Here is a 25,263-nt window from a genome sequence, read left to right as displayed (position 1 = left end):
TGAGGCAGTTACAAGTACGCTGAGGATCCCTAGTTGGCAATTCGTCGTGTGGGGTAACGCTGGTCTCGGTGAGCGCTCTTGTTAACAGCCCAGATTAGCGCTCCCCAGGCAAGGCTTTTCACCTGTCGCTACACATTTGAAGTGTCTACACGATGTTCCAGCGCTGCTGCCGTTTTCTCCGATGGAAACTATGGCACCCTAGAGCTGGCTGCGGTCGGTTTCGAGCCAAGTGGGTTTATTCGCTTCGTTCTCGACATCCTGGAATGTCTCCAGTCAACTGGGCGCACAAGTCGTGTAAAAACGTCAACTCGACGAGTACGCAGTAACAGAAACAGTAGTAGTAAGAAACTTTTTTATCAAAACAGTATTTTGCCAAAAACGAATAGTACGCGCGTGTTCTACATCAGTATCTTATTCAGAATTTAGCATCGTATCTTGAGAAGTTGATGAGTAATCGCAGTGTTCCTCGAAATAAGTTCCTGCATAAAGTATCGCATGAGTTACATTTGTATTTAAAGAAAATATCGATAACGTTATATGTAAAACAAATATCGGGCATCTTAAACTATTAGACTAAAACATTCTACAAGCTAATTCAAATGAGTTATAAACTCATCAAAAAAATATATCACAATGCTTATTGTTGCATTAAAAAATGAGTTTAAGGTCTATTTGTAGAAATGTCAAAATAATAACACCATTTGAACAAAAATTTCTCGAATTATCTTGTTAAAGAGTTGCAAATTTTGAATTTTAAATGATATTAAACATATGAAAAACTATTCCTCGTAGATATCCAACTTTCTTCAACAGATACATTTATTAAGATGAATGATCACAAGCGAAACATGCTTACAATCAGACTTTGTTATATTGCAACAAGCAAAAATTATGTCGTGATAGTAGAGGAAATACAATATATAGTCTTCCTGTCGCCATCCCGGAAGATTATTTACGTAGCACGATTTTCGTGGTACAGGAAACACTTACTTACTGACAGTCTGAGGCACCTTTCTACTTAGACTGTCCACGAAATTTTAAGGACATAAATTTGTTCCTATGAACGGCTGTTAACCTCAGAGACTACCGATTTCCATAAAAAATGTATGTTTCCATAATAATACATGCTACGAATAATATTTAAAAGAAAAAATCAATCAGGGACTGAAAAATTGCCACAGAAATTGCCAGGTCTGATAGAATCAAACGGACGAAAGGGGATTTTCAACCGTTTAAATAAAATAAAAAAGAAACCTGGTCTTAGTGCTGCATCTACACAAAATCTTCAAAGCATGCATTGCCTAGAGACGTAGCATAAGGTGAAGATCAGTTATTTTCCTAAGGTGGAATGAAAAACTTTAAGCTCCAAGGAGGAGTGTACCTATGGTTGATCGCAGTGGTAAAAGTATGATTTATCTGCTTTATATACCTACAATCTATAATCTACAATCTGTTCCCTAGCAGGAACCTTATTGTCCCATTCATCTGAATCCTGAAAACTAGTTCTTCGACAAAGAAATTCAATCTGTTCTCTTGCTTTTTGTCACATATTTGTGAAAATACTCCACGTACAGTGAAACACATAGCTTCTATCAGTTTCTTAAAAGGTTCTTGACATTGTGCTGTACAGATAAACTATTTTTCAGAAAGTCGATGTAGGGGTTTAGCGATATTGACAGAATTCTCCACAAACATCCTATAGCATATGCAGAGTCCCAGGAAACTTGTTAATTCTGGTTTGTCATTTGGTATAGGCCATTTCCAGATGATTTCGATTTTCTTTGGATCAGTCTTCACTTCTCCAAAGAAATAATATGACCCAAGTACTTATCTCGATTACGATAGGCATCATAGTCAAGACAAGTTTTCCAAGTCATCCCAAGCAGAATTGTTTCCATAAGTCTTTTAAACCTGGCCGACCCGTTACGAAGGCATCACTTTCAACTGCTAGCCTTTTTCCATGGAAAGCATCACATTTTCTTTATCGTCTATATGGAATTGCCAATAGGCGCGTTTCAAATCAGTGTGGAAAACTATCGAGATTCATACTTCATATATATATATAGATGCCATATAATAAAGCATTAGTTTTCCGTTTTCGGCTAATTCTTGCCGACCAATTACAGCCAAGAGTACGTCGGAAATACTACGGGAAAACGTCACGTTTATGATCTGAAGCGGGACGACAGGTATGAATCAACTCGTCTAATGTGGCGGTCTCCGTGGTCTGCCACGGTGTGGGAATGCTAAAATTGAATTACTCGTTAGTGATTTAAATGAGAGGTCTCCGCTTGTCCCGCCATAAATCAGTACGGCGTGAGTTCGCGCCGGTAACAATATAGTAATTAATAGCGGCCCACGAGAATATTAGTATCGAAAAATAAACATTAGATAATCTGTAATTATAGGGGGACGGGGTTATCGATCCATCTGATCCGGGCGCGAGGTAACAATAAAGTAACAGTGGATGCGAGTCTCGGGACCGGCTTCATAAATCTAGTCCAGGACCTGAAACATGATATACTGCCGAAGGAAATTAGTACCCTTTCGGTGGAGTGAAGGAATTGCTTGTTATACCATTAGAGAATCGCATTAAATAAGGCGTTTTTTTCAAGTCGAAATGCAGTCAAATGTACGAGGTTTGATAAAAAAAATAATGGGAATTGTTAATTTTCCCAGAAAGCATTCACTTAGTCTTCAAAGAATTCCCCCAGCTGGCTAAAAAATGATAGAACCATAACTGACAGTGCTGCCAATACACAAATAAAGAATCCACTAGACAAGATACACTTTATATTCAATAAATTTTGATTCATTATCATGTAATTGCGTCAGTTCTTTTTATTTTCATGTGAAACAATTAAAACCTCACATTACGAACTTCTTAGACTTCTTAGCAATATCTCCAAGTGACACTCTCTGATATTTAAAAGAATTGCCAATGGCTTACAGTTACCTTTAATTTTTTCATGTAGTAACGTTTTTAAGAGTTTGGGGACAACCGAAAAATTCTTGCAGAGAATGGCATTTTCCCATAAGTTTACAATTAAAAAAGATTTCCTCTTCAGGAAAACTCGTGAGACAAACCGATCATTTATCAACGAAATACGTAAACCACCTGAGTAATCAATAAACACATTATATTATCTCTAATTGGTATTTTTAGATACTAAGTTTTATCTATTACTATTCAAGGTGCAGTGTGATTGTCAATGTGTAAATAAGGAAGGTCTTTCTGAAATAGGTAGATTTCTATTTTTTATATTATTTTTATATTAGAATGCTTTTGAGAGCTTTGATTGCTTATAATATTATGCAGCTTATTAATTTTATGATAACTGGTTTTAAAATAAGGCAACTTGCAATTTTTCGTAGTCAGTATAAACTAATATCTTATGTTAATTTTACTGTATAGCTTTGGGTTCAGTTTATAAATTACAAAAAAATTGCAAATCCGCAAAACGCATCTACTGCAATATATTAAAAATACTTGCATTTTTATAAATGATTATTATTTTGGACTTGTACACAAGACATTCATAAAATTACATTATTAATCTTTCCCTTTAGGCACATTAAGAAGAAAAGCTTTAATAAAGTTACAAACAGTTTCCTGACCGAAGTTCGTACCAAATTAGGAAAGATAAGTACTAGGTAACATTTTTATTCATTACCTTTGGGTTTGAGATTATTATTTTTCTTAAATTATGTTTATTTTTTCAGTACCCTTCCGAGGATAATAAAAGATAATGGCACCTAAGGTATGAAATTTTCACTTAATTTATTAAATTACGCTGGTAATAACTTTTAGATTGAATTTTGTAAATAATATTGTAATATTATAGAAACAGCTAAAGATGTTCTAAACATAATTCTATAAAACATTAATAATATTAATCCATTATCATTTTACAGAAGAATTTAATTTGGTTTGTTCAATTTTATTTACAGTTACCATAATTTTTCTTAAAAAAAACTACATAAAAAATCGGTAAAAGAAAGCGTTGATAAAGTTTTCTCAAGCGAAATATTTTGAACTTCTTGAAAGTATCATTAATTAATAAAAACCTTTTATTTCAATGTATATCCTCTTAATTGAAATAACACTCCTGTTTATTCTTAGAAAAATTTATTTATTGTACTGTGTCCGTCCATTTTAGGGACTTGCGAGACGGAAAGGAACAACTGATCATGGAACGTCGTACGAACAAAAAATAGCTGCATTGTTAGGAGTAAGATGCGCTCTTCGTGATGACATAGAGGATATGTGGATGGGTACTAATATAGATGGATTGGGGGCATTCGACGATTTGGTCTTATTTCTACAGAAAAAGAGTGGAAGCAGCATTAGTAAGGAAGTGTATCTAATTCAAATTAAGTATAAGAAAAATAGAAACATAAATGTATCTTCAAGTGATAATGATTTGCAGAAGTACCAAACAAGTTTCTTGAAAATTAAAGAAGATTTTTCAAACTGCACATCACCCTTAATAGACTGTTGTGCATTTCAGGACACGAAATTCTTATTATTTACCAACACTCAAATACACGCATCTAATAACGTAACATTCTCGGAATATCAAAATTCTAATGATTTCATAAACACAGGTAAAATGTTTCAAATCTCTAGCATTAACTATGATCACGATTTCCTAAAACAAACTCTGCTTTACTCAAATCAAGTGGATGTATCGAAAGTACAGAATATTATAAAAAATGAAACTGACAAATATTTTATAAATTGCAACGTAGAAGCAATAATAAAGTTCTTTGAGAACTGGCATTCTGAGTATTTTGAAAACAAAATGGCATTAGAGAAAGAAGATATTCGATCTTTTATGCTTGAAACGATGTTATCAAATTACATTCCAGAACCAAAAACGACTGAATTCCCAAAAGCTAGCATATGGAACGAAGTTGCAAGTCAGTTTCAATTTGTGTTTGTAAAAAAGGAAGATAACCTAACAAAAATTTGGCAGGCTGTAAATCTTCAAATGTGTAAGTGTTTCGATGATCAAAGTACAGATTTATTAAAATGGAACGAACCGTTAAGTCAACCATCAAGCAAAGTAAGCAAAATTAAACAATACTTTCAGAAAATTCAACCACCTATTAGGAAAGACAAAAGTTCGTATAACATTAAAGACTTATATCTACTGCTGTGGCAAGTCTGTGAACTACCACTAATATTGAATCTAAATGTAAATATTGATTCTCAAAAAGACATATATGTCGTATTATCGAAATTGCATTCATCTAAGTCTAATAGACGTTACATTTTTCTTGGAGAGGTTACTGGTGATTTTGACCAGTACTTTACACATTTTAACTTTCTTCGAATTGACAGGGACATTCAGGAAAAGGTTTTGAAAAATTCTTACGTGTCCTTGCAGGGTAAAGAAGCGGTGACATTAGAAAAATTAAAGCTAAGTGATGCAGCATTGGAAACAATATCGCCTGAGCTATTAATAGAATTGTTACAACCAATCACAAAGAAGGCTGAAGCTGGTCCCGTCTACATACCTAGGTTCATACGGCAACCTATTGTTTCAGTTAATGTTTTACTTATACCAAAGGTTGTATTTGTACTACTAACAGGCGGTGTTCCAATAAATTATCATGTATTAAAAAGATTTGGAATAACGATGCCGTGGCACATATATAATCTTTATGCTAACGAACGTGTTATTACAGAAGGTAATACAAATTTTGACCCAGGTAAAATAAAAAACATTATTTGGAACAAATATGCTATTAGTTCGAAAGAGTACAAATACATTGAAGACAATATAAATAAAGTTCGAAAATGTCGAGACCAAACAGTTCACTACCTTAGATTTCTCGATGAGAACAAATTAGAATGGTTACGCTCCACCAAAAATACATATCAAGTTAAACCTTTTCTCGTTTCAAGTCCAGAAAATTATTTACCCGATTCAAGGCTATTTCATTATCTAACGTTTAATATCCTATCAGGTAACACCGGGGAAGGAAAATCTACTCTCTTAAAGTTTCTGGCGGACGATTCTCCTGCTGATGTATGGGTGATAAAATTAAATATAAGGGAAGTAGATGAATATATAGAAAAGGGCGAATTCTCCGAAATAAAAATTTTTCTCTACCATCAGAGTATAGAACATTTCAACGGATTTAATCAGTTTTCGTTGGAACTATTTCAAAGTTTATATGATGAACTGAATATAGCAATTATAATTGATGGAATAGATGAAGTTGAATATAACGTAAACATAGAAAATTTTTTAGATGCAGTTAAGACCCTTGGAATTAAAACTATAATTGCAACACGACCCTCCTTAAAGAGTGCTCTAGAAAAGAAGTTTCAAATGCCTTTACTATTACTAAACCCATTTAACAACGAAGATTGCAAATCACTGATGAAGCTTACTTTACAAAATAACTATGATGAACAAGAAGCCCATATAAAATTAATTTTAGCAAAAATATCCCAGTGGGATAATGCCGTAGGAGTTCCTTTATTGTTAAAATTGTTTTTATCGCTACTCAAAGACGGAAGTTTATTAGATTTTAAAAAATTTGATATAAGCGACTTATTCGATAGATATATAAGAGAACAACTGACAAAATTAAAGAGTTATAACAAATTTACAATAAGGACCCTTTCAAGATCGGCTCTGTTTGTATTATATAAAGAAAATGCAATCTCAGAGTTGTTCGCAATTGAAGAATACCTTGAGGACATCGAAGAAAAGATGGAAGTTTTTATAAAGTCTAATTTATTTGAAAAACATAATAGTAATAACATTCCTGTATTCGCACACAAATCTTTGGCAGAATTTTTGACAGCGAAATATTTATCTAAACTAGCAGAAAAACCAGTTAGTGACGTATTTCACAAATTTTTTAAGAGCTTATTTTATAAGGAGATGGAAACTGTTCGATTATTTTTTGACATAATAACATTAAAAGGTTCTGTACTACAAGGGATTATTACTGGCAATAATCATACAGTTTTATGTCACAAAATCAATAAAAATTTGGTAGACAAGTTTGGAAGACACGGATTGCATATTGCAGCTTCTTACGGAAATAAATGTGAGTTACGAATTTTACAGTCATTTTGGTCGGGGGTGATTATATATGAGCCTTATAACAATATATTTGTCAATAATGTTATCGAGCTCTGTCAAAAATTTGAAAGAAGAAATGCCGTGCCGTTAAATTTTGTATGTGAACTGTTACAAAAAGGTTTAGATCCATTTCAGAAAGATAGTTTGTTTGAAATGGATGTTTTTGAATTCGCAATTGAATCAGGTTCGTTAGAAATTATTGAAGCACTATTTAGTAAACAATTTATAAAACAATTAGAAAACATAAATGTCGATGTTCTCTTATGTCATGTTGTGAGAAACGGGTATGTAAACGTATTTAGAGAAATAAAAATCACAAATTTTAAATTAAAGGTATTGCCTGCCTTGGACAACTTATTACATATAGCTTTGTCTAGTGAAAACATTGAAATAATAAAAGAACTAACTAATGGCGCCATTCCCATTGACGAACAAAATAATTTTGGATATACGCCACTCATTAGTTGGTTGACTTCATCAAAATTAGTGAACTCAAATGAATATTTGCTTTCGAATATCATTAATAGGAACTCACCACTTAACAACAACCAGTTGAATATATTAAACCATTTAATTGACAAGAAGGTCAATCTGAATGCAGTTAATGGCTTTGGTGAAACACCACTCCATGCATTTTGTGGTTCTCAAGAACAATCTCTAATCGAATTACTAATCCGAAATGGCGCTGAAGTGAATAGAAAAACAAATCTGGGAGCGATACCCCTTCATTATGCTTCACAATTTTCAATAGAAAATGTTAAATTACTTGTAAAATATAACTCCACTATTGATTTTTCGAACTTTCAAGGATTCACTCCCTTATGCTGCGCTGTGGAAAACAATAAGATAGATATAGTAAAATATTTAATAAGCAGAGGGGCAAAAGTAAATCGAAGTAAAACAGAAGTAACTCCATTAAATGTTGCAGTTTCAAAGGGTCATTTGGATTGCGCAAGGTTATTATTAGAAAAACACGCTAAAATTAATAACACTCAAATAAATAATACCCTGGCAGTTGCTGTTGCTTCTGGATCCTTAAGTTGTGTTAATTTATTACTTGAAGATAAAGCAAAAGCTTATAAGGAGCTATTCCACTTAGCCATTTCATTGAATCAAAAACAAGTCATAGAATTCTTATTATCTAAAAAAGTAAATATTAATACAAACACAGTTTTGAATAAACTACTTTTTCAGGCTATATATACAGCCGACATTGATTTAATTGACATTCTTATATCACACGGGGCAGATGTTAACGCAAAGGATACTCAAAGTGGCGATAATCCACTACATGTGGCATGTATCTTAGGATTAGAAAAAGTTGCAAAACATTTAAGTAAGCACAAATCAGTAATTAATATGGAAAATAATAATGCTAAGACCCCAGTAATTGTAGCTGCTGAAACTGGTAATTTAGAAATCTTAAAAATTCTTTGTAATAACGGAAGCGATTTACCGAAATATGGTTCTATTGCATTATATCTAGCTGCTAGAGGTGACCACAGTGATGTGGTTGACTATCTTATCTCGACTGGTGTTGATGTTAACGGCACTGATTTAAAAGGCCGAGCTCCAATCCACCATGCATCAGGAGATAACTTATATTATGTTAAATATTTAATTCGAAAGGGAGCTAATTCTAATTTAAAAACTGTCAATGAAGGTTTTACTCCATTAATGATAGCCGCTGAAAAAGGACTTTTGGATGTTGTACAATATCTGACAGAAGACGGAGCTACGGTAAACGAAGAAGACAAAAATCGGCGTATTGCTTTGACATATGCATCACAAGAAGGTCATTTAGAATGCGTGAAATTTCTCATTGATAAAGGTAGTGACGTAGAGAAATATGGACCTCTGGCTATAAGTATTGCAGTCGCTAGAGGACATGTTACCGCAGTAGAATGTCTTATTTCAGCAGGTGCTGATATAAATGGAATAGCAGACTATGATAGGGCCCCAATTCATGTAGCAGTCTTAAAGAATGATTTAGAGATCGTTAAATATTTGTTAAATAACGGAGCTGATATTAATTCAAAAACTCTTCTTTACGGTTGGACACCACTAATGATCGCATCCATAGGTCGTAAAGACATTGTTGAATATCTAGTCAAAAATGGAGCTAAATTAAATGAAGTGGACGTTTTTCGGTTTACTGCTTTAATACATGCATCTCGAGGAGGTCACCTAGAATGTGCAAGGATTCTTATTGATGAAGGTAGTGACCTGAAGAAGTATGGACCATCTGCTCTATATATAGCTGCTTATTACGGCCATGTAGATATAGTAAATTACCTTTCATCATTGATAGCATCGTAAACGATGAAATTAAGTTATTTTGAAAATCTTACTATATTTTAGTAGTATACAGTGATTCACAATTTATTAATTCAAAAAAATATAGAAAAATGTACAAAGTCATTCACATAAGTAGAATTTTATCACATCAATTTTATTTCATTTATATTTTATTTTAATTGTTGCTTTCATTATTGTTAATAATTCCTACTATTGTTGAATATTAGTAATAAAAAGTAAAAGTAATAAAAGTAGTAGTAATAAAAAAACTAATACCCTTTATTACAACAATTAAAAAAATCGATAGAAAGATAGAAAGTCAGGAGACCTCAGTAATTATATCCATCATACAGTCATTTCGTTTCTGGAATTAATACGCCCATTTACAGATTCCAGAATACACTGACATGTAAATTTTTCTGTCGCAATTTATGTAACACACAATTGCAAGTTATTACTACTGGATTTAAAGTAAGAATACCGTGCAAAACTTTCCAAAAAGAATTAGAACGTATTATCAATTTCCATTGAGTGTTTCCTTGAAATAAGGACCTAATGAGCTGAAAATTTTATATAACGAGGCATGTTAAATGCACTTGACTTAGATGGTTATCCGATTCTCTATTGTTCTAAAACAGCTGCCGGCGATCACTTCTACAATTTACTTATNTAAAGGTATTGCCTGCCTTGGACAACTTATTACATATAGCTTTGTCTAGTGAAAACATTGAAATAATAAAAGAACTAACTAATGGCGCCATTCCCATTGACGAACAAAATAATTTTGGATATACGCCACTCATTAGTTGGTTGACTTCATCAAAATTAGTAAACTCTAATGAATATTTACTTTCGACAGTCATGAATAGGAACTCACCACTAAACGAGAACCAGTTGAATATATTAAACCATCTAATTGATAAGAAGGTCAATCTAAACGCAGTTAATGGTTCAGGTGAAACGCCACTTCATGCTTTTTGTGGATATCAAGAAGAATCCATAGTCGAATTAATAATCCGAAATGGCGCTGAAATAAATAGGAAGACAAACCTGGGAGACTTACCTCTTCATTACGCTTCACAACATTCACTGGAAAATGTTAAATTACTTGTGAAACATAACTCCATTATTGATATTTCAAACAGCATTGGATACACTCCCTTGTGTTACGCAGTAAAAAGTAACAAGCTAGATATAATAAAGTATTTAAAAAAAAAAGGAGCAACAGTAAATAGAAATAAAAAAGAGCCAAGTCCGCTGAATATAGCAGTTTCAAAGGGCTATGTAGAATGCGCAAAATTATTGATAGAAAAAGGTGCCAAAATTAATAACAATAATTGTTTAAAAAATAATACCATATTATGGACTTATGCCTCTGGAGATTTAAGTTGTATCAAATTATTACTTCAAAATGGAGCAAAATTTAATGAATGGCTGCTAGGAATGGCTATGATAACTAATCACCAACACATCGTTAAATTTCTTTTATCCAAAAAACTACTTGTTAGTAAAAACATAAACTTGAATAAACTAATTTACCAAGCTGTAGGAGCAAACGATACTGATCTATTTGATCTTCTTATATCATATGGGGCAGATATTCATACAAAAAGTGAAGAAAATAATGGCGATACTCCACTACATTTGGCTTGTTTGTTAGGATCAGAAAAAATTGTAGAACATTTAAGTAAACACAAATCGCTAGTGAATGTGGAAAATAATACTGGTCAGACACCAGTGTTTCGAGCAGCTGAATCTGGTAATTTTGAGGTTTTATATATTCTCGTTAATAATGGAAGCGATTTAAGTAAGTATGGTTCTGATGCATTATATATAGCTAGTAGGAATGGTTACAATGATGTAGTTGACTATCTCATCTTGGCTGGAGCTGAAGTTAATGGAACTAACTCAATGGGGTGTGCTCCAATTCACCATGCATCAGAAAGTAACTTAAATTGTGTTGAACATTTGAAACGAAAAGGAGCTGATATTAATTTGAAAACTGTTAATGAAGGTATTACTCCACTAATGCTAGCTGCTACGAAAGGACTTTTGGATATTGTAGAATATTTAACAGCAAATGGAGTTAATGTAAACGAAGAATGCAACTCACGTCTATATACTGCCTTGATCTTCGCGTCTGTAAAAGGTCACCTAGAATGTGTAAAATTTCTAATTGACGAAGGTAGTGATCTGTGCAAATATGGACCACTGGCTATATATTCTGCAGCTTGTGGAGAACATGATGCCATAATAGACCATCTTATTTCTGCAGGTGCTGACATAAATGGAATAATAGACAATAATAGTGCTCCAATTCATGTTGCAATTCCACATAACAATTTAAAAGCTGTCAAATATTTATTAAAAAAGGGTGCAGATCCAAAATCTCTTCCTACAGGTAATACTCTTTTAATGCTAGCAGCTTACAAAGGTCACAAGGAGGTTGCCCAGTATTTAGTGGAAAATGGGGCTCAAATAGACGCAAAAAATACTGATCGGCATACTGCTTTAACACTGGCGTGTCAGGAAGGTCACCTACCATGTGTAAAATTCTTCATTAATAATGTTTACGATGTTCACAGATACGGGCATCTTGCTTTATACATTGCAATTCGTAATAGTCAAACTGCTATAGCTGAATTTCTTATTTCAGTAGGTGCTCATATAAATGGGTTTATAGACGGTGACAAAGCAGCAATTCATATTGCAGCTACGAACGATGAGTTAAAGGTAGTGAAAAATTTATTACACAAAGGAGCTAATATTAATTCAAAAACTCGTTCTACGAATTCTACACCACTAATACTAGCAGCTTATAAAGGCTATATAGATATCGTGGAACATCTAGCAGAACATGGAGCCGAGTTAGATGAAGAGAACTTAAATTGCCGTACTGCTCTAATATTTGCTTCTCAAGAAGGTCACTTAGAATGTGTAAAATTCCTCATCGATAAAGGCAGTAACGTGAGCAAATATGGACAATTCGCTATATACATTGCAGCTGCTCGCAGACATATCGCTGTAGTAGACTACCTTATATCAGCAGGTGCTAATATAAACGGAATATGCATATGCATATGCATATGTATGAATATGCAATGCATCTTGCAGTTTTACAAGGGGATTTAGATGTCGTGAAATGTTTAACAGAAAAGGGAGCTGATATTAATTTAAAAACTCGTTCCGAAAGTTGCACACCACTAATGCTAGCTGCTTTCGGAGGTTATAGAGAAATTGTGGAATATCTGACGGAAAACGGAGCTTCACTAAACGAAAGAAATACGGATGAGCAGAGCGCTTTAACATTAGCATCTGAGGGAGGTTACCTAGAATGTGTAAGATACCTCATCGACAAAGGCGCTCATTGACTTTCAGAAATAAATAAAAAAGGAATGAATCGGTGTTAATATCGCTATTAATAAAGACAAGGATGTGTATAAATATGGATCCTTTGCGCTCCATAAACATGTTGAAGTAACATCTTCCTTCAGGAGGCACCGACATAAATATAATTACAAAACTCTAATAAATATTTATTAAAGAAGCTGACATTAATTTGAAAGACATTTGTGGCAATACACCACTGATACTGGCAGCAAAAAGGATTTAAAGTTAATGCGACACATTAACCAGAAAAGGGAGACACATTGGATGTTGTTTTTGCTTTGCCTGTCCCATAAATCTGTCTGTTATTGTTAGATTCAAAATACAGGAAAGTACCTTGCTAAATAAAATTGAAGCAGATTTAGAACCTATCCAACACATTATCAGTTTCCATTGTATGTTTCCTTGAAATAAGGTCCTAATGAGTTGAAAATTTTATAAAACGAGGCATGTTAAATGCACTTGACGTTAGATGGTTATCCGATTCTCTATTGTTCTAAAACAGCTGCCGGCGATCACTTCTACAATTTACTTATGTTACGGTTACTTAAGGTCTTTGAATCGCATTACTTACCACAAAATACATATGTAGAAAGAATTTAGATTTATTATTTATACTCGTCCACTATATGCTATGAGGAACACGGAAGAATTTTCCAACAATTAATGTAACACTAAATGCTGCATTAAACGTTACTTGTTGCCCAGTTCGCTCTGCAAGTTGTCATCGTCAAGAGAATATTTCTTAATAACCTTTTAGACACACAGATGCAGATGCAGACAATTCACGCGCCAGGCACTTTTTGGGTCATTTGACTGGAAAAAGTTCGTATCAGCCTGTCCTAACTGGTTTACATTTCGAAATGCATGGTGTTAACATTTTGAAAAATATTGCGTTAGGGTAAATGCCTTCGAAGTCCAAATTTTACCAGTCTAAATCGAATATCTTCAGAAATATTTCGTATATTTTTAAAAAACATCTGCTATCTTAAAATTTTCTGCTTGAACTACATTGAAATGTATAATTTATAACAGTCTCTGTGTTTTAGGAGAAAATAGTATATATTGTGAAAAATTTATCAAAACATATTTTACTACAATGTCGTGTTTCTATTTAAAGTTTTTCATGGACAATTATTACAAAGCAGTAACAAAATATTATATTAGATTAGTTAGCTTTGGTTTTATCGCATCTTCGAACATGTTCGATATTGGTTTTGATATAGATGTTGGTTGTTCAAAGCAAGATAATTTAATTTTCTTGAGATATTGTGTCAAAAACTTCTTACTTATAGGCATTTATTAGCTGTAAAATGTTTGTTTACAATATTTGATTACTTTTATGTTTTATTTATGTCTTAAACTATTGTAATTATTATTTAAATAAAATGTATGTATAATAATATGTGGTATATATTTTTTCTGTATATTAATTTTTCGGTGTTGAAGCTCTCAAAAACCAATAATTTCATACAGTTTTCTAAAACTGAAGCACACATTTCATTATTCCTCCGACATAAACAACCTGAAAATGAATACTGTTTGGAGCTCTATTCGAATGAAATTCATTCTACAAATATTTATTGGCGTTGTTACGATAATAAGCATTCACAGGGCATAGCGTTGTCAGACAGACGTATTAGAATTCAATACACATGTGTTTCTTTATTCTTGTTTGACAATCACCATAAAAAATCGTCGCAGCACGCTTTGTATTAAATGAAGCATATAGACAAGTTCGTTTAACTTCAATTATAAGTCGACCAGTAAAATATTCATCGCTTCCTAGGGGAGACTGGAGCAAATGGGTCCGGTTATAGTCCTTGTTTAACCTAGAAATACTAAATATTACATCTTGCCCACCGTTGGGAACATAATTTTTCGAAACATAAGGTTCATTTCGTACAACAACAGTCCCGTCTTAAACTCTAATTTCAGGAAGTAGTGTCAAGTTTTTAGTAAAAGAAATGAATCTGGAAAGACAGTAAGATTTATAAAAGAGTAGTTTTATGGACAGTATTTATGTGAAAAATAGTTGTAAAAGTGTTGTTAATAAGAAGTGAAATTGAGGGTACGTTAAAACTGAAACGAAAATAACTTCATAACGTCACTAGGAAAGTTGCATATCAATAAAAACTTTAACAAATTGAGAAAAATGAACTATTTTTACGTTTACAGACATTGTTAGCATGGACCTCCAATTTGTCATATAAAGTTTTTATGTAATATGTAATTCTAGAAAATTTTCAGAAAAGTACTTGGCAGTCATTTGTTTGACATAAATATATTTATGAACTGCCAGAAATTCACAAAGTTAGTCGAGGTCGAGCCATGTAAAGAGAAACGGTGTGCCAAAACAAAAAAAAATAGTTAATTTGCATTGAAAATAAAAAAAAAACAAGTACAAAATAATAAACAGTTTAAGTTTTACTTGAATGTCAAGCTAAGAGATGAAAATAAAGTAAAAATTAACCAGTCAAGAAATTTACCAAGATAAACCTAGAAGAAACTATCTTCTAGTTTAGCTGTCAAAGATCAGACCGAAATTTGAAATTTCAAAGAAAAGAACTTAGGCAATCCACAGTGCTAAACAGCGACTACTAGAATACATGAAGCGAACCGAGGTACCAAGCGGCGCAAACAAATTCAAGGCAAAACAAGATACTAGGTGGCTCAAAGAATAGTGAAAGGAAAGAAAATTATGTTTTTAACAAAGCAATATTCGCCGTTTTTACCAAATTCCTTTTTAAAAAAATATGTATTACATTATGGGCTCTCGAATTATTTATTCTATATAAAAAATGTTAAATTTCCATATTATGTCTACAGTATGTCCACAGAAAAGGTGTTGTATAGGAAAAACTTTCTTATTTTTCATTTTACCGAAAAAAGTTACTCTTGATAAAAAATGTTGCTGGTTCATAGAGTAAGATTGGGATAGAAAAATTTTACATTTCTTGTACGAGGTGTCCAAAAAAATTGAAAAAACTTTAAATGGTACACCAAATGCCATCATGTTAACGTCCCATCGCCCTTGATACCAAGTTTCCATGACCTTGATATCTTGGTGGGATCGTTCTCCCTGTTCTTCACTAAAGTCCCAAGGTTCTCAGGAAATTTATCGAGGTGGGAATCAACAAAATGGAGATTTAAATTCAACAGAGATTGAACGATACTGTTTTAGTATTTTGATTACTGGGTTATAGAGTTATAAGGTTACGCAGATATGAATTTAGTTGAATGGGTTACCAGGTTTTAGGTTTACAATTGGTTGGGTTTATCGGGTTTAACGGTTTTAGTGGATTTTGATGTGTTTTTTGTGTCAAACCCCAAAAACATACAGATACAGTCAGACTTCCAGGCCGAATTTTTTTTTTTGTGTGGCTGTGTTATTTATTATTATTACTTTCTGGTATCGAAGAACATTGTTTGAATTCATTTGATAAGATCTTTCCATTTGTGTTTTAAAATAAAGTAAAAAATACGAGTGGTTTAAATAATATATCTCTATTACCGTTTCTTTAGCTTTCCCCGCTCCACCCCACCGCTTCCATGTTAACGACTCGCCGTCCCGCCGCCATAAATTTCTCGTTTTTGAATTCAGATCGGCAAGCGAAGATGCACGGAACGTGGGTACAATGCTTACGGCGCCTTATGAATTTAGTTTCCGCTATCACTTCCGCCAGACCTCAACTAAATCATAACGACACCGCCATATACCATTCGGTACGGCAAGATGTCTGTATTTTGTTATTAAATATTCATGTTAGTCACAGTAGTCGTGCATGCAGGCATCGGGCACATCCTTTCCGATGTTTTTAGGAGAATGGATTTATTCAAATGTTCGTATAAGTAGTACCTCGGAGACGCGTTGGCAGAATCTAACGGTGGTTGGTGTATTTCGTTCAGCGATAGTGGATAACTTGAGAGTACCACTAAGTTTTCAATATTGGGTGTAACATGTAGTTATAAGCCAAAATTAAATAACGCCACCGAAATATGTTGATTAAAGAGGCTCCAGAGAGGTTAAGTCGCTGTCACAGTTAAGGTCCGTGAATAAATCGTACATTCCAGGTCCGTACTTTGTTTTCGTGCGCCATGGCGAAAAATACAATGTGAAAAATCTTTGGAATATTCCCCTAGGCTTAAAGCAATTTCTTTCTACAAAATTCGTTGCCATAAAGTAAAAATTAGTTGTTTGAAAAAAAAACATACCCAAAAAAGGGCAATTTCTTTCAAAGTTATTTTTTTATCGTTATAATTAATAAAATCGTCGAATTTTTTTAATGGCGTGGTAACACAACTCTTTACGAAGAAAACAAACCAAAAATCGTTACTGTAGGGCCATCCGCTGAGAAGATCTAGCCAATTTTAGAGAACGCCTTTTTTTTTCAAAAAATCGATATATCTCGAAAAATAATTAATATTTTTAAATTTTTCAAAAATGTACTTTCTTGGCTTACCGCGGACTATGCTTACAGTTGCAATAGCAACTATGGGAACGTAAATGTAAACGAGTTATAGAAGAAGAGAAAAGGGAAGATTTTTAACGGTTTTTTCGATATATCTCGAAAAGTAACAAACCAATCGATGCTTACAAAAAATCAGTCGATAGATCTCTTTAAAACCTTAACTTTCTCATTTAAAATTTTTCGCTGGTACAGTTCGGTGGAATTTACTAGGCGACAATCATATCGGAGGAAATATGTGCTCCTAATTAAAAAAACTCAGCTCCTTAAGTAATAATCCATCGCCAAGCCTACTATCTGGACGGGGATATCAGAGGACGCCGCTATGGTCTCACGCATCTATGCCGACGAGGGGAAAAATCCTTATCTCGGCCGTTTTCAGTTGAGTTGCATTGCTTTAAGACGATAGATAGGAATTATTGCAACATACGACCATTAGGAGCTGTTCTTGTTGAAGATCTTATCGAGGGCTGGGAGTCTCAGAACGTGCTCTTAACACCTCTCGGAATCAGCGCAGCTTTGATTTTGCGGAGAAAATAGCAGTGGTTAGTTCACAGGCGAGATATAGATGCGCAATGATGAGCAGTCGTCCTATTTAGGCTATCTCGCTTCAGTGGGTCATGTTGGTTGCAGACAAGGATATGGAGACCGGCTGGATTAACAAAAATTATGATACTGTACGAAAAAATTAACAAGTACAGGCGCAAAGGTGTTCCAAAACGTATCAGCAAATTTGTTTTATTTGTAAATATATAGAATTTATTTCAAATCTTTTATAGTTTTGAAATTTATTATCTCGGACTTTAGCTACAATACCTCATACAGTTCATCCATAAACTGCAAAACTACCAGTTCCTTAAAATATATTTTTAAAATGTAGTATTCATGTAGCTATTCAAGACAAATGTAGCATATTATAATCAAACTTATATTTTCTTGAAAGAAAATTGTAGGTCACAGAATGGCGTAAGTGGGATGTAGCACGATAGATGGAGCCAACACTTACGCTCTGTGTATACACATCTCCTTGTGAGTAACGACCTATAACAGCTGAATCGTTCTAACGACATAATGATGAGGACCATCAATAAGTCCCAAACTGACTTGGTTGGTTAAACTTACGAACGATTCTATAGCTGTTGTACTAGGTGTTGTGAGTCTGAACCAAAATGTTTTCTATTTCTGAGAAATATTTACATCTAAGTATAGTCTTGAAATAAGTATATACATTCATTTTGTGTTAAACAAACGATACATTAATATACAATACAAAATATGTTTCTCTAAAATCTATGATCATAAAATTAGGAATGGAATTCGTTTAACCATAAGTATCAAATATTTATTTTAAACGTTACCTATTTTTTAAGTAAGAAATTATATTTCTGTGTAGAAATTTAAAGTATTTAAATGAATAAATAATTTTCTTGAAAGAAGAAAATATTTTCTTGCGTATAAATATACAGGGTGGCCAAATGAAAACGAAATAGAGCCATTGTCAGGAACTGCGTCAAGATTGTAGAAAAAGCTCAGACCCGTCGATTTTAGATTAAATTATAAAATTTAAAATCTGTTGTAAAAAGAATTGTAAGAGCTTTCAAGAGAAATATTACTCAACCTCCAATGCCATTTAAATATTTTGGGGTGATGCTTACCCTTGCATGGGGGTGAAAGTGGCATGGTCAAAAATACCAGCAAAGAATGTCCCCCTTTAATCTAAAATCGACGGGTCTGAGCGTTTTTCTACAATCTTGACGCAGTTCCTGAAAATAGCTCTGTTTCGGTTTCATTTGGCCACCCTGTATAAACGTGCGATACCTTAAAATAAAATGATTTTTTTGCGTGTGTATATTATGATAATCTATGCCAAATATGGACAAGATCCTTAGTAACATTCTACCTTCTTATTTTTTTTTATCACAAAATTAATACTATCCCTCTCAAGATCGTCAAACATTAAGCAACTATGCTATTAACGAGAACAATAAACTCTCGCTGGTAGTACAATCAAGGTGTAACATCTATAAAATCCAGCATTTAGTTGTACACCCTGTAAACAATAAATAATAGTGTATCCGTTCATTTATGAGAGGTTATCCCACTCTAACGATCGTTCCATTGTTGTTATTTAGCGATATTGTTTACAATAAATTGCACAGTACATTGTGTGTGAGCGCACGTATCTGCTATCATGGCCAATTAAATGTTTGAACAATGTTATGTTATAATATAATTAATTGAACCTTTCACCTAAGCTTTTCTCTGGAAAATGGACCCCGTAACGTGCCGTCGAGTCGACAGGCCGATGCGATTTATAAACGAATTGTAAATGCACTCTTTAACGTTAACTTATTGTTAACTATTTTGAAATTAATAAAATTTGTATTAATTACAAAAAGAAAACAATTAGGTACTTGATTATTTGCATAGAAGTGTCAAAGTCTATCCGTTTTAATTGACAGGAAACCTTTTCTCAGTGTAATAACGCAGAATTCCGGACCTTCGTTGTATAAATAAGGCACAACGCATTGCTCAAGAAATCTAATATATTCATTGGAGTTTAATTAGCGGATGATCCCGCATCACGTGTCAACTGCTCGGTTATTGTTTACAATTGATTATATTCCAACTAAATGCCAAGTTATGGATGGAAACCAATCGACGGGCTCCCACAACCCGTTGATAAATAAAGGTGTGTTGCCGATGACTGATCAGTTTTTTTTTGCCAACTATTTATTGTTATGTTTATTTTATTAAATCCAAACGCAGATAAAACTCTACTTCCTTATTGCCGTGTCAAAGCTTTTAGTCTGAACAAACATGTCGCTGTATTTCGCGACAAATGAGCATCGCATGGAGCATTCTACACTGGAAAAAGTTGTTTAAAAATATAACTGACGCCTATGAATATGACCTTTATTTAAAGTTGTTCTATATAATCGTCTTAATATAGTTTATTTATGATAAAAGACGCAATCTTAAAAAAATTAATAAACATTTCAAGATTTTATATTGTCTAAAAGTTATCAATTTGAAGATTTAAAAGTTATACACGGTGTTATAAAAAATAGACCAAGACGTTAATCACAGATTGTTTGGGTGAAATCTTGCACCTTATACCAACACATCTCCTGTATAATTTGGCGCAAACAAGTATATGCCTATAGTTTAAGGATATTGTTTTTGCTCATCACAAAACGACACGATGCCTTTGTAACATTTTGCTGATATTCGCCGTAGATTAACGTGCATTGTTATCATGTGTGTGTGCCATTTTGTAACAACTATGACTAATTTAATCTATTTACGGATGTTTTAAACTCACCAACACAGCAAAACTAAACTTAGCTTTCAAGCACTTAAATTACATATCATAATACTGTTCTATGTTGTGTCATATGAACAACTATACATTATATTGCTAATACAAAGTTTCATGAAGGTCTTTTTTTTTTCAAAAAATATTTATTTTCATATCTACAAAGGATAGTTTTTGATCTGATCTGGTGCAGTTGCGTAACCGCGACCTCTCCGTCATTAAAGAAATATTTAGGACACAGTCAGCGCAAAAGGAACACTGTCGCGCGTATTAACATCCAAGCGAAAAAGTTGTTAAAAATGTAGATCGTTCCGCCTCCCATTTTTGGTCGGACCGACTGCCCTATAAGGAGAACGGTCTCAGGGCCTGATTTAGTGCTCTCCGGGCATCGATTTATAATAACTTGGGTAATTTGTAAAAGACCTCACACCGTAGTTGAATGTTTTTACGATAGATTAAGGCAGGCGATCGAGGTATAAAGAAACGGAGAACGAGATAATATTTATGTTTTATTTTTAAGGTAATAATAATTAAAAAAAAACTAAAACAACAATAAACAACACCTATGTTTTTAAAACGCATTGTCAAGGAGTCATTAGCCGTTGGCAGTTGCTTTGCATCCCGAAAACGAAGTGTTTCTTATATCTTTTTTCTGGTTTAAATAATTTTCTCAAATTATCGTCAAATAATCTATGATAATAGTAATAACACACGCCTGTCGTATTGAAATTATTAATAGCGTTATAAAGCTTCAAAGATTGTATCACTTCGATCAAAGATCGACACGAAATTCAGCTACGATTCCCTTAATTAAATGTGAGGATTTTGTGGACATTTGTTCTTTTGTTTCATGTATAGACTATTGAAAGTGAAAACGACTGCGCTAATAAAAGCGGTAATTTAATAAAGGAAAATAAACTATAACACATTTAATTAATGCTGGGGATAAACCTATATTTACGTAAATAAAAAACAAGTAATTATTGCCTGCAGAACAGTGTGGAAAATTTTAAATATCATCATTTCAGTTCGGCAGCTGAGCTGCCTGCATTACTGATAATTATGGTACCTTAATAACACCAATAATAAGTGGAAAAAGCGAGTATTATCCGTATGGTGTGGACGTAATTTCAAGTGTTTTAATTAAAGAAAAACATGATAATATGTATTAAACGCATGTAGATTATTTTGGATGGTAGATACTTATATTAAGGTTTGCAATTTGCACTCATTTATTATCAGATTAGATTAAATGCGATATGTTGGGAACAATAAATGATTAACTTTAAAAACAGGTCTTTCACATCACTTTTGTATGAAAAAATAGTACTTGAAGTGAATTCCAAAATATTAAAATATAATAAATACTTAAACTAAACATAACATAACTCTTACGGTATGGTTTTCCTTTTAGTTAAATTGAACTTTATGTGCAACAAAACCTTACACAACGCTATGTAAATAATTTGTTGTAATTTTTTACATAATAGTGAACATCAATAGAAGATATCGTGTTCCACACAAGCATGCTCATAATATTTACTATAATAATTTAAATTTCTAATACAGCATTTTTTCGTACGCTGCATCTGAATTGCACAATGATTCTGTTTATAACTACAGTCAGGCGATTGAAATTTTCTACATGTACTTGTAATGATTTAGAAAATAGTATTATTTGAGTTATAGAAGAAAATATGAACATGACTTGGCGATATCTCCAAAAGTAATGGGCATACCGCGTTGAAGTTTGGTAAGATTGCGTTTTGAGAGGAGCTAAATCAACTGGTTCTATTAGTTTTTAAATAGGTTCTACAGGGTGTTGTACAGTACAGTTATTATAAAAAAAATTCTTTCTTTCCTTAGAATTATGGTATGTTTCCCTGAAATGCTATGTATAAAAGAGAAGTGACCTTTGTTTAAGCTGTACATCAAGGCGAAACGCAAAATCTCTGAAGCCGGTCCTGGACACTAATTGAAAAAGTGGACCGTACCCTGCCGGGCGGCGATTTTATTGAATTTTTGTCGTGCACTCATTTCGGGCACGTAATCGAACGAATCGTCGACAAATTGGCCGCTGTACGTCTTTAATAACAGGTTGTGGAGATTTTACGCCAAACCAGACATTGCTTCGCATGTGGTCCTCAAAAATAGCCAGTACGAGCCCTACTCAACTTGGTCAACGCAAACGCCTGGAATGTTACCATCGAATGATCGAGGAAAATAAAAGGACTGCACTGGAATTGCATTTAAAATAGAATTTCCTCATCCCAGTAGATAAATTAGACGTATCAATATGAGCGGGTACAAAAACCAATCCATATCTGTACCCGTATAATCGCGGGACCATAAGTCACCAAGAGTTTTTTTTCCTCAGCGGAGATTGCGTTGTTGACCTCAACGGTGCGAAGATGATGGATCTTCCGAGGCAAGGGTGTGCGTTTCATACCACCTGGTGCGAAACTATCCATCAGCACTTATCCATCTATAATCACGGTGTTCCCTGGGAAGGACGCCTCGCTCCAATGGCGTAACAAGGAGTTCTCTAATTTAAACACTGAAGGGCATTATTGGGTTCGTAATGAAGAAATTGGTTATGTAACAGTTGTCTATTTTCTTTATATACGTAGAAATGATGTGTATTGCTGCGCATAGGCATCGAAAATTGTTATAAACGTTTTTAATTGTAGTTTTTAATGAAGTAGATCATATTTGCTATACTGGGTCTCCGAAAGCCATAAACAGCATAAACACTTTTCCAGTTTATAATACTTTAACTGATTTATTAAATTAAATCGAAATTTGCATACATATTGATATAACATGTACTCAAAACAATCGATAATAATCGCTTTATCTAACAAGAATATTAAAAATAATAAATCATGTTACTAAAATGTAATAATTTATAATTATTGAATTTTCAAGGAAATAATTGGAGAAAAAAACATATTTTTTAACAGTTGTGTTCAACGAACAATGCCTTTTTGTACTCTTTTCTAGATTTTTGGAATATTATTGTTTTTCCACATTTTTTTCGTAATATTACAATGTCACTAATGTAGCAATTTGTATAAAATTGTTCCAAATTTAATAACCTTAAACATAAACTTTCTAATATCGAAACGTTGGTTCTAACTGAAATAGTTGATAAATTGTAATCTTTCCAGAATATCTAGTCCAGTCGGTGTTCGATCAGAAGTGGTACATTCCCATAAATCACATACAGGATGTGACGTATATAATCTTTAAAAATAATGAACTACAGCTTCCTGATTTTATTTGTAATAGAAAACTCTTATACGAAAAAATTCTATCTTCGCGTTTTTTTTTCTGTAAATGTTTGGGCTGGCATAATAGGCGATGTACTTGTGGTTCCCTTTAAAGAACGACTAAACGGACCAGCATATGCTGACTTTTTGGAGAACCGGTTGCCTGAATTATTTGACGATGTGGCATTACAAGTTCGGGCACGCAAGTTTTATCTTCAAGATGGGGCTCCTCCACACAGTACTCGAGAAGTAACGACACTTTTGAATGAAATGTCCTCAGCGATGGATTGGACGCTTTGGTCCTGTGCCGTGGCCACCTCGGTCATCCGATCTAACTCCAATGGACTTTTATCTTTGGAGTCACTTAAAGTTATTGGTTTACGATACTCCAATTGCTACGGTGGAAGAATTGCGAAACAGTATACTTGAAGCTGCTGACACAATTAGGGGAAATACCTGGAATTTGGGAAAATATTCGCCAAAATTGGGTGTGTCAGTGCCATGCTTGTATCCGCGCTAAATGAGACCAATTTCAACATTTTCTCTAGAAATGGTAAGTTTGGTGTTTGATTTGTTTGAATGAAATACTCGTAAGACCACATTTTACTAAGAAGTTTATATTCAATTTCGACCGAAAACATGCCGAAAATGTGTAGTAGGGCTTTTTAGTGGGAACGGTAAAACCGATTTTGGAGGATAAAAAGTGGGAGAAGTAGAATCCTCCGCTTTCTGATTGAGTGGCTTAGAACTATTCGCTTTCTTATAGGATGGTTCAGAACTCTCCGCTTTCTCATTGAGTGGATTAGAACTCCTCGCTTTCTCACTGGGTGGTTTAGAACTCTCCGCTCTCTGATTGGTCCACTGGGGTAAAAGTGACAGGGGACATATTAAAAGTAGTGGTGGGGGGATGGATTAGAACTCTCCAACTTATCCTACTCATTTAACATCCATAAATAATAATCCTGTTGAAAAGATTCTAATGTTTTTTATATTTATCCACAACTGAGCTCAGACAACACAATTAAAAAAATTAGAAGCCTTCTACAGAGATTAAAATATTTAACCAAGGCAACACCATTTCTAAAAAGAATCTCAGAACAATAAAAACTTGGATCTCCAACATCTTCCTTTTACTTACCGATATTCCTCCAGTTCTTCGTGCTGGTGAATTCGATCGACAAGCAACGTATGCCCTCATTGGCATTCCGCCGACAGCTCTGATATCGTATTCAAGGTGGATATGTCACCGGACGCTACAGATCCTATGTGTCCGGAGCGGTACCTGAGCGGCGTTAATACGACTGAAACAATGCACCATGACTCACATGCTTCTGTGGAATCGTAATCACCACCTGAGCATGTTCGTCTTTAATGACAAATGTTCCTCGATTTTTATTGCCCCATCTTCC

At 33.7% G+C, this 25,263-nt stretch overlaps 1 protein-coding gene and 1 long non-coding RNA gene across 2 annotated transcripts; both read left to right on the top strand.

Moving 5' to 3' along the window:
* The first annotated feature begins 3,202 nt into the window (after nt 1-3,202).
* LOC108909385 lies at nt 3,203-3,761 on the top strand. The gene is made up of 3 exons (XR_001964416.1): nt 3,203-3,244; nt 3,571-3,654; nt 3,724-3,761. It is a non-coding gene; the product is annotated as an uncharacterized LOC108909385 (long non-coding RNA).
* A 1,044-nt stretch (nt 3,762-4,805) lies between these two features.
* Nucleotides 4,806-13,939, top strand: LOC108909396. The gene is made up of 3 exons (XM_018713723.2): nt 4,806-5,069; nt 5,394-9,424; nt 10,046-13,939. Exons 1-3 carry the CDS (start codon nt 4,806-4,808, stop codon nt 12,537-12,539), a joined length of 6,789 nt encoding a protein of 2,262 aa, XP_018569239.2. The 3' UTR covers nt 12,540-13,939.
* Nucleotides 13,940-25,263: the final 11,324 nt, after the last annotated feature.

The sequence above is a fragment of the Anoplophora glabripennis genome, unplaced genomic scaffold (genome assembly GCF_000390285.2).
Source record: "Anoplophora glabripennis isolate ALB-LARVAE unplaced genomic scaffold, Agla_2.0 scaffold143, whole genome shotgun sequence".
Lineage (NCBI taxonomy): Eukaryota > Metazoa > Arthropoda > Insecta > Coleoptera > Cerambycidae > Anoplophora > Anoplophora glabripennis.
Note: the sequence above shows the minus strand (reverse complement) of the source record. Positions and strands in the feature narration are given on the sequence as shown.